This window comes from Perca flavescens, chromosome 12 (assembly GCF_004354835.1).
Source record: "Perca flavescens isolate YP-PL-M2 chromosome 12, PFLA_1.0, whole genome shotgun sequence".
Lineage (NCBI taxonomy): Eukaryota > Metazoa > Chordata > Actinopteri > Perciformes > Percidae > Perca > Perca flavescens.
Window position 1 is genome coordinate 32,564,358 of NC_041342.1, and position 13,792 is coordinate 32,578,149.

At 41.7% G+C, this 13,792-nt stretch overlaps 1 protein-coding gene across 3 annotated transcripts in view; it reads right to left on the reverse strand.

Moving 5' to 3' along the window:
- The window catches only part of dnaaf11 (dynein axonemal assembly factor 11), an 87,964-nt gene that overhangs the window by 70,477 nt on the left and 3,695 nt on the right, over positions 1-13,792 (reverse strand). For all 3 annotated transcript variants that reach the window (XM_028593317.1, XM_028593315.1, XM_028593314.1), the window contains exons 3-6: positions 12,673-12,750; positions 11,275-11,447; positions 7,825-8,045; positions 6,484-6,657 (exon numbers count right to left, since the gene is read on the reverse strand). In XM_028593317.1, coding sequence (XP_028449118.1) covers positions 6,484-6,657; positions 7,825-8,045; positions 11,275-11,447; positions 12,673-12,750 — 646 coding nt within the window. The remainder of the gene's footprint in view (positions 1-6,483; positions 6,658-7,824; positions 8,046-11,274; positions 11,448-12,672; positions 12,751-13,792) is intronic.

A 13,792-nucleotide genomic window follows, 5' to 3' on the forward strand; every position in this document is an offset into this window, starting at 1 on the left:
TTGAGATTTGCTCTGCAAGTCAGTCTGGCAAAGAGCCCATTTCCAATGTCCCCAAAATCGAGGCACCAATCACAACCGCTGAGGCGGGCTTTACACCAATCACTTCACAGTTCTTGTTTTCTGTACATGTTTTGAGCCCCCGCAACTGTTATTTATTACCTCTTTTTGGGGAGTGTGCTGTCTTTTATATTTTTTTGAGTGTGGAGAAATCTACCTCTTGTAAATATTGGGGTACATACACCTATGATTGGCATCCTCCAGCTCCTCAGCTGATTCATTAGTCACAAAACGTCAGAACTAAATCCTCCGTGACCCTCTGAACCTGCTCCCGTCTCCCCCGGTTACAGTACGGCTCGTTCTCCGCTGCAGGAAGGAACCTGAAAACCTCTCATTAACCCGACGGATGAACCAGGACTGAACGTCCCCTCATCTGTCCTGCTAATTGTGTCGTGTCGAAGCCTGATATTTATGTCCGTTTTTCTTGCTGTTGAACTCCTTCCATACTCTAAACCTGAGCCACGTGGCCAATCGGGGGACGGATTGACTTATCTATTCCCTCTGTGATTGGTTGAGAAGGCAGCACACATGTTACCTTCAGCACACATGTTGGCCTCAGCACACGTTACCTTCAGCACACATGTTGGCCTCAGCACACGTTACCTTCAGCACACATGTTGGCCTCAGCACACGTTACCTTCAGCACACATGTTGGCCTGAGCACACATGTTGGCCTGAGCACACATGTTGGCCTGAGCACACATGTTGGCCTGAGCACACATGTTGGCCTCAGCACACATGTTGGCCTCAGCACACATGTTGGCCTCAGCACACGTTACCTTCAGCACACATGTTACCTTCAGCACACATGTTGGCCTCAGCACACGTTACCTTCAGCACACATGTTACCTTCAGCACACATGTTGGCCTCAGCACACATCATGTGCGGCTCTTTGCCTGCTCCTTTGAGGCTCTACTGTGTGGCTGGGGGCTGTGTTATTGGTGGATTTTTTTTTACTTTTTGAAACATTTCAGATAAGTAAAAAAAAAAAAAAAGCATTTGAATGCATCTGCCAATACATTTGCCAATTATTTTAAAATAAAAAATAATGCAGCAGAGTTTTTTTATGGACATCTTCTGCAACCTGAGGAAAAAAAGCGGCCACAGATCACCTTCCTCATTAACCCTTTTACTGCTGATTGCTTTAAAGCCCCTCTAGTGACAGTGAGTGAAAGAGTGGCCACAACAGAGTACAACCAGACCTAAAAAGGATTGTGGATAACAAAGACTGTCAGGTTTCCCACTGAGTCAATCTAAGTAAGAAAAAAAACCTATGAAAACTGCTATGTATTATGACTTTCATTAGATCTGGAAGTCACTGTTGCTGTTGTAATGTGGACATGCATGTGTTGTGTGGCTTTTTGCTATGGTGCATGTTTTTTTGTGGCTCTTTATGCTGAACTGGTTGGCCACCCGTTTTAGATTCTTCAAAGTAGCCCCCCTTTGCTTTTTTTGATAACTCTGCAAACCCTTGGTGTTCTCTCAATGAGCTTCATGAGGTAGTCACCTGAAATGGTTTTACCTTCACAGGTGTGCTTTGTCAGGGTTAATTAGTGGAAGTTTTTCCCTTATTAATAAAAAAGCAAAGGGTGGCTACTTTGAAGAATCTAAAATATAAGACATGTTTTCAGTTATTTCACACTTTTTTGTTAAGTACATAATTCCATATGTGTTCATTCATAGTTTTGATGCCTTCAGTGAGAATCTACAATGTAAATAGTCATGAAAATAAAAAAAAAGATAAAAAGGCAACAGCGTCACCTTCATCCATGACAGACCGACATATATTCCCTAAACCTACCCCAACAGTCACATGCCTGTGTCCACACACTTTTGGCCATGATGTGTGTGTGTGTGTGTGTGTGTGTGTGTGTGTGTGTGTGTTTGTGTGTCAGCAGATAATGATCAGAGTGTATCTGAAGGGTTTCTGGAAGCTGATTTGCTCTGTTGAAACTGAGCCTCTCAGCTGGATAACAGTTGGTGATGGAGCGACATCTAGTGGCCAAAATGGCAAACTGCAGCCAGAGAGTCAAAACATCCAGGCAGTCTGGTGGTGCAGTTGTGGCGCAGGGGCGTGTGGGATTAAAGCAGGGTTTATACGCATTTTAACCAGTACTTTTCCATGACTTTTCCATGACTTTTCCATAGGGCTGTGCAATTAATCGAAATTTAATCGTGATTATTATTTCGGCTCACAATGATCACAAAAACAGAATAATCGAGAAAAACAATTATTTAGCTCAAGTAAACTCTTATTTTCTCTTGTTTTCTGAATGAAAAAATAAAGTATTCAGGCAAATTTCACAGTTGTATGTGTTTTTCACTGTTGATTTATGTTGATTTATGTAACTTTTAAGTTCAATAATTACAACATCTTTCCATAAGTCAACAAGTAATCGTGTTAAATTATCGTGATTTCAATACTGACTGAAATAATCGTGATTATATCGTTTTCCATAATTGAGCAGCCCTACTTTTTCATGACTTTTTCATGACTTTATGACTTTTCGGCAAATTTCCATATGTATTCCTGAAAATGTCAGTCGACATTCTACAATAAGAATACAAATCTGTGTTAAAGTTTCCCCTCAGAGGTTTAACTATAAAATTAATGATAATGTATGTGGTTCATAATGGAATTTGTAATATCGCTCCCTGAATACAACGTTGAGGTTAAGACGACGTGAAAATAATTTTTTTATTAAACGATTTTTTTTTTATTAATGATATATTATTATGCTGTGTTAAAAAAAAAATCCATGATTTTTCCAAAACTTTCTGGGTCATTTTTAATTTTTCCAAAACTTTTTTCAGGCCTGGAATTTGCTTTTTTCTAAATTCCAACCAACTTTAACCCTGTTAAAGGCGGCGATCACTACAAGCTGATGTACATGATCCGAGGGGCATAAGCGCCGATTTATGTTTTCACACGCGCATAGGGCTGGGCGATATGGCCAAAAGTCATATCCCGATATATTTTGGCTGAATATGGATATACGATATATATCCCGATATTTTTTTTCCGCAAAGTGAGAGCAGTTCAGTCAAAGCCAAATATGACATGTCACATGTAGTTTCATAGAAACCGGCTATTTCAGTGAACACATAATAAACAGGTTTCTTCACCTGGTTTATGATTAAATGCTTAGCTGTTCAAATAACAATATAATGTAAACATAAATACTGTATAACAACAGGAGTACCTTTTTTTTTTTTTTTTTTTTTTTAAATCAAAGCTCCATAAGGTGCACATTTAAATAAAAAAATATCTTAAATAAAAATAGCCTATAAAATAAAAGAGGCCAAGTTCAGAAAATGACATCACTTTACTGTAATGTAGCCTTTAAAACCAGGAAAAGACACTTATGTCATATCACGATATCCAAAATCTAAGACGATATCTAGTCTCATATCACGATATCGATATAATATCGATATATCGCCCAGCTCTACACGCGCACAGCCTTTAAAAAAAAAATGTAGTAACATTTTTTTGGGGATTTCAGAACCTTAGGAAATGGACAGCGGCCGACACGAACACACATGCCTCTAGGGTTGGGCGATGTCCCCTAAATTGGCAGTTGACGATGTTTACAGTAAAACGTTGTGATGGACGATGATATAGTCATTGTTTACTACTATGGGCTAACAATTAACATAGAAACAATCTGACATACATTTAAATGCCCTCTGTAAATAGACAGTATTAAAGGCTGGCGCTTGTAGGGGCAATAAATAACAACTTGACCTACTTTCACTTAACTACAGTGCCGTAAAGTCTAAACTCAATCAGATGTCCGTGATCTGCTTAACGACAGTAAAGTGGAACGTTTGCCTTTAACAGAGCGACAGTAATAACCTAATACACCATCATTACTGAGTTTAAACTACAGTCTCAGTTATATTAGCACTGAATAACGCATTCAATAAACAGAAACCTAACTCTGCACATGAACAGATGCGCAGTATTAGCTCACACATTAAATAGCACCCTTGTGAATTAGTCTACAGTTGCTAACGTACATTCATAAGATAAGATAAGATATACTTTATTGTCCCCTAAGGGAAATTTGTTTTTCAAAAAACAACAACAAATACAAATATCTCTCAACACATACTCTCTTGCAATACAAACATGCTTCCATATACCTATAATAAGCATATTAACCACTCCTTTCATTGGCACTTCCCATTAAACAACCCATCGGCTGTAGTCTCTGCTGTATAAATCCTACATAACATCGTCATCAGACTTACTTATTCATGCACGCACACAGTAGTATCCACAAAGTTAGTCCAATGAGGGGAGAAAGGAAAGTGGGATAGCGTTCCACGTTAATGCTTTTTTCTCTCTAGCTCGAGACAGCGGTGTCCAAGCCGAGGCGCAGAGCACGGTTACCGCATGCTGATACGTTACTAGTCCAGGTAGCGTTTGTCTGACAGGGTGGGGGGCGTGGCATCACGGTTGGTGGCTCTCCATCGTGATGCCGGTCAACCATTACGATGGACAATGATATCGTCCATCGGCACAACCCTACATGCCTCTTAACAAGATAATAAAGCAGTAAAGTAGGCTATCTTTTAACTCAGGACAGCGCCACTTCTCACAAATACAGATATAGGATTGGAGATGAGAAGATTAACTGACACGTAACCGCCATCAGCTTGGTGGGAAATTAAGAATCAATGCCACCGACATATAGCCTAGAAATCTAGACTCCCCCTAGTGGCAGCAAATTTATTTGGCAGCCAGGGGGGGGTCTAGGCACTCTCCGTTGACTTTCAATCTGCAAAAACCAAATTTTGGTCAGGCCAATCACATCGTGTATAGAGTCGGTGGGCGGGGCTTGTGGCTGCTGCTGCTGCTGCTGGGAACAGAGGTCTTCTGGAAGACTTGGAGTTCAGCTTTTCTTTGATAAAAGAACAAAGAACGGCACTGAAATCATTCTTAAAAAAGGAAGATGTGTTCGGAGTTTTGCCGACCGGATACGGCAAAAGTTTAATCTATCTACTAGCTCCGCTACCTTCTTCGTTGCTCTGGTTGGTTGTAGCGCTGTAAACAGAGAGAATTTGAAAGACAACCGTTTATCCCGCCCCTCGAATCGAGCTCCGTCAATGGTGAGTTCCCAGACCCAACATCTGGATGTGGGTCTGGCTTGTCAGGCTAACCGACATAACCAATCACACTCTGACAGACGCTCCGCTCAGCACCAACTGCAATGTTTAATTTTAAATGAATGTAAAAATGAACTGGCAGTCTGGCACACGTGGGTGCTCAGTGTTTTCCGTGGGTGCTCGAGCTCCGGAAGCACCCACGTACCGGCGCCTATGATCAGGGGGAAGGTAAACGGGGTGAATACAGCTTGTAACGGGGACTTGCTCCCGTTATTTTTGGTTTTGGAGAGGCACAATGTTAGTTTTTCCAAAAGACTGAGAATGTATTTATTTACTTTGGAGTAACTGTAATTATGCTATTAATAATGACTGCATAATGAGCTACGGCAATGGAACATTATTTTATATTATACCTAGAGATTGGTAATATTTTGTACATGTAAGAGCTTATATAGCTTATATAAAAAATACAGCATAGTATCGTTATATTTTTTTGTGGCAATACTGTATCGATACACAGATGGCAAGTATCGATCTTTTATGACATATGTGTTGGTCAGTTTGTCTGCTTGACAATCACATTTTACAGCAATAAAATTGAAGTGAGATGAACAAACAGAGAAATGTATCTTTTTAGATAAAAACAGAGGTTGACAAAACTGTCCTTTCGGGACATCATTTGAAATTGGGAAAAATCTGAAGTTGGGAAAAAAGGTAATACATTGCAATACATCGCAGAATATTGCAATATGTTTAAAATCGCAATAATATCGTATCTTAAGTATCGGGATGATATTGTATTGTGAGGCCTCTGGTGATTCCCAACCACCATATGTGTTATGTTTAGTTGGGTGTTAGTTAGATGATTTGGAAGATGTTATGTGCACTTCTGTATTTGTCTTCATTGTCTTCATTGGTGTACATTACATTACATGTCATTTAGCTGACGCTTTTATCCAAAGCGACTTACAATTGCTATTTATGTCAGAGGTCGCACGCCTCTGGAGCAACCAGGGGTTAAGTGTCTTGCTCAGGGACACATTGGTTGATGTATGGCAGTGGGAATCGAACCCAGGTCTCCCACACCAAAGGCCACCCATGTGGTTTTACAGCTTTGATGTTAATATTTTGGTAAAAATTAAGACCCCAGGAAGAATAGCTGCTGCTTAATGGAGTAGCTAATGGGGACCTAAATAATAAACAATAATAAATAATAAACGATTGGCTCTGATCCGTCACTGTGATAGTGATGGGGACATCCCTAGTTTTAACCCTAACCATGGGTGCGGTCTTCAACACAGAGCACTTACTTCTCCTTTGCTTTCTTCTTCTCCTCCAGGTGGCGATGAGCCTCTAGGCGGGATTCAGGAGTGAACGAACACGGAGTTTCCCAGAATTCCTTCTCTCGCCGCGCGTCGTCCAAGTCGGGGTTCACCGCGTTCTCCTCGGCGTCCCGGCTCTCCTTATTCTCCTCCAACGCTGGACTACACACACAGAAAGACAGCCAACCCTTCAAACATTAGACATTATGATGAAGGTTTAGGGATTAATCTTTCTTCAGGTCTGTTCTTCAGTCCAGTTAACAGGCTCACAGGCACACACACACACACACACACACACACACACACACACACACACACACACACACACACACACACACACACACACACACATCTTCAAACAGACGATTTAGGGTTTTATTTCTTTTATTTTCAGGCTCACACACAGACACACACACACACAGACCCGACACAGGCCGACAGATAAACACACACACACACAGACAGACAGACAGACAGACAGACAGACAGACAGACAGACACACACACAAACAAACAGACAGACACACACACAGACAGACACACACACACACACAACACATACACACACAGAGACACACAACGCATACACAGACACCCACACAGAGACACACACACACACACTTTCTTAAAAGTGGAATTTCTAATCTAATTCTGTTCTGCAGAGCTCGATCCTTCATGAGGAAGTTTAATGAAAGAAGCAGTAGACAAACGTTATCTCCTCCAGGTCTGTTCTTCAGTCCAGTTTACAGGCTCGGTTTGTTTACTTATTTATTATACACACACACAGACACACACACACACACACACACACAGGCTCTGTTCTTCAGTCCAGTTTACAGGCTTGGTTTGTTTACTTATTTATTATACACACACACAGACACACACACACACACACAGGCTCTGTTCTTCAGTCCAGTTTACAGGCTCGGTTTGTTTACTTATTTATCACACACACACACACACACACACACACACACACACACACACACACACACAAACATACACACAGGCTCTGTTCTTCAGTCCAGTTTACATCCTACATTTCCCAGAATGCAACACACTAGCTTCTTTCTTACCTTCAGTGAGTTTCTTTTGTTTGACTTTGAACGTCAACAAGAAGTGACGTCACCCAACATCGCTAAGTGCACCTTTAAGACAATAGTTTTTTGATTTTGAAAGAAAATAATAATTTGCTGCCCTCCCCTGCTCCCCTGCAGTAACTCGGAGGACCCCCCTAAGGGTCCCAGACCACCGGTTGAAGACCTCTGCTGTAGACCTGTGACTGTAAACGTCTTTCAGACTCCAGGCTGCTGATGTTTTTGTACTCACGCTGTGTTGTTGATGTCGGTGTACCAGCGGCCATCAAAGCCCGGTTTCCTGTCCTTGTTTCCTTTCTCCTCTCCTGCTTCCTTCCTCTGCGCCTCCTCTCTCTCCCTGGCTCTCCTCGTCAGGTATTCCTTCTCCTGCTCCCAGACTCGTCTCTTGGCCTCCTCCAGCCCCTGAGAGGCCGCGATCCTCTCCGAGCGGCTAATCTCCGTCCCGTCCAGCCGCTGAGGACAGAGAATTAAAAACTCTTAAAAACTCAGAATCTGGATCAGAAAAAGGATTCATTGCCGAGTACAGTAACACAGTGGTTGGTGCATTATACATAAACATGAACATTAGGGGTGGGAACAATATCGAAAATCGTGTGTAATTGTGATTATTTTTTTTTTTTGTGAGGACTTTTTAAATCAATTCTTTTTCCGAGAATCCATTATTTTTTATTTATTTATTTATTGAACCACCTGATTCACTTCAATATTTACAGATCCCCAGATCTTCAAGCACCGTACAAGACAATAGAACAAACACTGGAAACGGAAAAACTCACTCCAACAGTCAGAAATCAAATTGTATCCAGAGCGTATAGTTAGAAGAATAATTAAACTTTCTAATAAGTGCACACTGTAGATGGATATGCATTCACGCGCGCGCGCACACACACACACACACACACACATAAACACACAGCGGAGCTGCCCTTTTTTTTGTGTGCGTTTTGTTGCTGTATTATTTTCTGTCTGTGTTTTTTACTATTTGTATTTTAAATTCTTTTTCTTCCCTAATAATAATAATAATAATAATAATAATAATAATGTATACTTTATTAAAAAATATTATACAGTATGGGCCAAAAGTATGGACAACTTCTCATTCAATGCGTTTCCTTTTTATTTTCATGAGTATTTACATTGTAGATTCCGAAGGCACCAAAACTATGAATGAACACATATGGAATTATGTACTTAACAAAAAAGTGTGAAATAACTGAAAACATGTCTTATATTTTAGATTCTTCAAAGTAGCCACCCTTTGCTTTTTTATTAATAAGGGAAAAAATAAGCCCACCTGTGAAGTGAAAACCATTTCAGGTGACTACCTCATGAAGCTCATTGAGAGAACACCAAGAGTTTGCAGAGTTATCAAAAAAAAGCAAAGGGTAAGCGTAGCCAGACAGCTAGGCTACATAGCCAGGTTACCAGAGCATTTATGAGCTAACATTTTACCGATGGTTTGCTACTGTGCATTTTTACCGCCCTCTTGTCTTCTGACAGCCCGGGACATTTATAAAAAATGTTGTGGTCTTGCGTGTTGTTTTCGCGACCACGCCCCCGAGGCAAACTTTCGCTGGCCGAAATTCGCGAGGTGTTTCGCTGTGTGGAACCCTACCGTAACGGTGGGTGCGTCAGACGGAGATGAGAAGGGTATGTAGGGACTTATCTAGCTCTGGGCTATACAGGGAATAAGACAAAGTCCCAATAAGTTGGCGTGTTGCTTTAAACTCCAGATGTTGGTGCATAGACCAGGTGAGGCCTGTTGGAGCCATTCATGTTATTTTATGTTTGTTATGATAGGCTGCTTGTCACGGGTGTTTTGTGAATGGGGTAAGCATATGACGTTTCAGCTCCACCCATTTGGGCTGATCACCTATACAGGTGGTAGTGTGTGCGAATGGTTCTGATGAATGAGCTGGCGGGAGTAGAAGGGACACCGTGGTTGTGACAATTATATGTAACAGAAAGAACTACGAACATAATAAACGTTTAAGTTGCTGCCACACGTCCGAGACAATCTTTACTCCCGACATAGTGGCTCCGGGCAAAGTTGCGCCGTAGGCCGCAACATTAATGGTGCGTTCTTTTTGTCTTGTAATCGCGACTAGTAGCTCGAGTGTGACGGGCGGGGGTTGTTGCGTTCTTTTTGTCACACGATACTACGAGCCGGAGAAAAGATGGATTTTTAGTAACATTTAAGATTCTATTCACCCAGTTATTGACATATTACACACATATATTTCACAGTTTGATACATGAAAATAAGGTTTTGATTAACGTTAATGTTAGGCTACTGCTCTGCTTTCTGCTCAAGACTCGGCTTAAAGCCATTGTTTTCATATAGCAACCGAGGTTCTCTAGCCAATTTCAGCTGCACAAGCTCCAAAATAACTAATCAGGCGGTATTTAACTCCTAATAAAACTGTAGAGACATGCCTATAGGTAGCAGTATACAGCACTATGTTTAACTCCTAATAAAACTGTAGAGACATGCCTATAGGTAGCAGTATACAGCACTATGTTTAACTCCTAATAAGACTGTAGAGACATGTCTATAGGTAGCAGTATACAGCACTATGTTTAACTCCTAATAAGACTGTAGAGACATGTCTATAGGTAGCAGTATACAGCACTATGTTTAACTCCTAATAAGACTATAGAGACATGTCTATAGGTAGCAGTATACAGCACTATGTTTAACTCCTAATAAGACTGTAGAGACATGTCTATATGTAGCAGTATACAGCACTATGTTTAACTCCTAATAAGACTGTAGAGACATGTCTATAGGTAGCAGTATACAGCACTATGTTTAACTCCTAATAAGACTGTAGAGACATGCCTATAGGTAGCAGTATACAGCACTATGTTTAACTCCTAATAAGACTGTAGAGACATGTCTATAGGTAGCAGTATACAGCACTATGTTTAACTCCTAATAAGACTGTAGAGACATGTCTATAGGTAGCAGTATACAGCACTATGTTTAACTCCTAATAAGACTGTAGAGACATGTCTATATGTAGCAGTATACAGCGCTATGTGTACGACTTCTTCATTTGGTTACAACAAAGACAAAAGTGCTTAAAATTGTAGAAAACCACAATGTTTACTACGTGTGATGCACGACGCAGCCATCTTTGAATGTGAACTCGGAGTCCTCTGAGTTCAGACGACTTGACGAGTCGTATATATACGACCTCAGGGGCGTTCTTTTTGCAACTTACGGTTCGTAACTCCGGAAAACAACTCGTAGATCGACTACGGTGGACAAAAAGAACGCACCATATGTCAAAAAACTCCCATGGATTAAACTCTTGATGTCGGAACCTTTCACGGACGTAGGATTTTCGGCTTTGAAACAGCAATATAAGGACAAAGCATCGGAAGGATGGACCCATGGACGGATGGACCGTGAGTAAATGTTTATTCCCTGACGAGCTTCGAAATTACGGACTTCCTCATTCAAAACAACACAAGCAGACATTTCGGAGGATGTTATTATGAACATTGTTTACGTCTAGTGTTGGAAATAGATCGCGGAAATAACCGCAAATAAAGACTGAGACGGAGATGTGTGCGTAAGCTGAACAATACATCTCTGATGTTGGTGCATAGACTGACCAGGTGAGGCCCTTTCCCTGAGACTGGAGGGGAACGCAGAGGGAGGGGGGGGAGTTACCTTGAGCTGGGGCAGAGAGGCGACCACGTACTGCCTGTAGCCCTGGAACTCGGTGCAGGGGTTCCCCACCAGAAACAGCTCTCGGAGGTGCACGTTGTGTCTCAGAGACTCCACGCTGCTCAGACGGCCCACGAAATTCACGGTCAGATCCAGTTTCTGGAGGCTCTCGCAGCCTGAAAAGACCGGAAGCAAACGCACAAAACACCTTCTTTAAAAAGGTGCTGTAAGTGATGCAACACATTTTTTAGGCTACAACATTTTTTTGTCACATACAGCAAACATCTCCTCACTATCTGCTAGCTGCCTGTCAGGCTAGCAGATAGTGAGGAGATGTTTTTTACAGTGTGTTCAGGGGACAGGCAGCTAGCGGATAGTGAGGAGATGTTTTTTACAGTGTGTTCAGGGGACAGGCAGCTAGCAGATAGTGAGGAGATGTTTTTTGCAGTGTGTTCAGGGGACAGACAGCTAGCAGATAGTGAGGAGATGTTTTTTACAGTGTGTTCAGGGGACAGACAGCTAGCAGATAGTGAGGAGATGTTTTTTACAGTGTGTTCAGGGGACAGGCAGCTAGCAGATAGTGAGGAGATGTTTTTTACAGTGTGTTCAGGGGACAGGCAGCTAGCAGATAGTGAGGAGATGTTTTTTGCAGTGTGTTCAGGGGACAGGCAGCTAGCAGATAGTGAGGAGATGTTTTTTACAGTGTGTTCAGGGGACAGGCAGCTGGCAGATAGTGAGGAGATGTTTTTTTACAGTGTGTTCAGGGGACAGGCAGATAGTGAGGAGATGTTTTTTACAGTGTGTTCAGGGGACAGGCAGCTAGCGGATAGTGAGGAGGTGTTTTTTTACAGTGTGTTCAGGGGACAGGCAGATAGTGAGGAGATGTTTTTTACAGTGTGTTCAGGGGACAGGCAGATAGTGAGGAGATGTTTTTTACAGTGTGTTCAGGGGACAGGCAGATAGTGAGGAGATGTTTTTTACAGTGTGTTCAGGGGACAGGCAGTTAGCGGATAGTGAGGAGATGTTTTTTACAGTGTGTTCAGGGGACAGGCAGCTAGCAGATAGTGAGGAGATGTTTTTTACAGTGTGTTCAGGGGACAGGCAGCTAGCAGATAGTGAGGAGATGTTTTTTACAGTGTGTTCAGGGGACAGGCAGCTAGCAGATAGTGAGGAGATGTTTGCTGTATGTGACGAAAAATGTTGTAGCCTAAAAAAAACGCGTCACATCACTTAGAGCACCTTTAATATACAAAACTGGGACGCTCTATTGATTGAAACGTTATGTTATTAAAACTATTTTCAAAAATGGATTTGTCAAGTAAAAATAGAAAATAATTTGATGGTTAATGCTTCACCAAAAAAAAACACCGAAACGCGACTGTTTGTGTTGTGCATACTGACCTTCAAGGTTTTCAATGACTTCAATGTTGTTCAAGGCCAGATTCAAGTACTCCAGCTTCTTCAGGCGACCCACATTCTCTGGAGGAATGGATAGGATTTTAAGTAGAGGTGCACCGACAGACCGGCCAGTGACCGGAACTGGCCGGTTTTCACGAGCTGCAGGTCAGTCTGACATATGGCGATGTCATGCCGGTTAATGCTACAATTAACTGACAACATAAGTTATACGAGTTACAGTTCTCAATGACGCACGCACACATGTAGGGAACCTCGTGAACAGTGATGCCACGTAACGCGTTACTAGTAACTCGTTACTCTAATCTGAGCACTTTTTACAGTAACGAGTAATCTAACGCGTTACTATTTCCAAACTAGTAATCAGATTAAAGTTACTTATCCAAGTCCCTGTGCGTTACTATTTGTCATTTTCCTTAGTAAAAATATATATATATATATATATATATATATATATATATATATATATATATAGTGGAGTGAAGCCACGTATGCGACAAGTCACGTTTTCAGCATGAGGACAGTTCACGAGTACCACGCAGCGACACAAACGTAAACAACAATGGAGGGAGGAGAGAGATGGAAATCCAGTCACTATTTAGAGTTTGTGTCGGCTAAAGACGGCAACATTAAGGTTGGTTGTACACTCTGTGCTGGTGGCGACAAAGTGATATCTATCTAAAAACACTACGTCACATTTGAAGAACCATTTGGAGTCGCAGCGCTGCAGTCAAACTTACGAAGCAGAGAGGAGGAGGCCCCCCCACCACCCAAACAACTAAAGCTGGACTTTGGTGATAAACCAGTAAGTGGGGGAGAGTTGAAGAAGTTGTTGGGTCAGTATGTTGTAGAGGAAATGCTGCTTAAACACGGTAGACTGGCTCTCTTTTGTGCCATAATAAACCAGATCCTACTACTGGCAACGCTGAGCTGCCTCACAGTAAACCGGTTGTCATGTTTATGTTGAGGCTGGGGGGTGTTGTCGGCAGCTGCTGCATGTAACTAATAAAGTAACTTGTAATCTAACTTTGTTACTTTTAAAATCAAGTAATCTGTAAAGTAACTAACTGTGGCAACGCTGTTCGTGAATTAACCTGAAACTTGT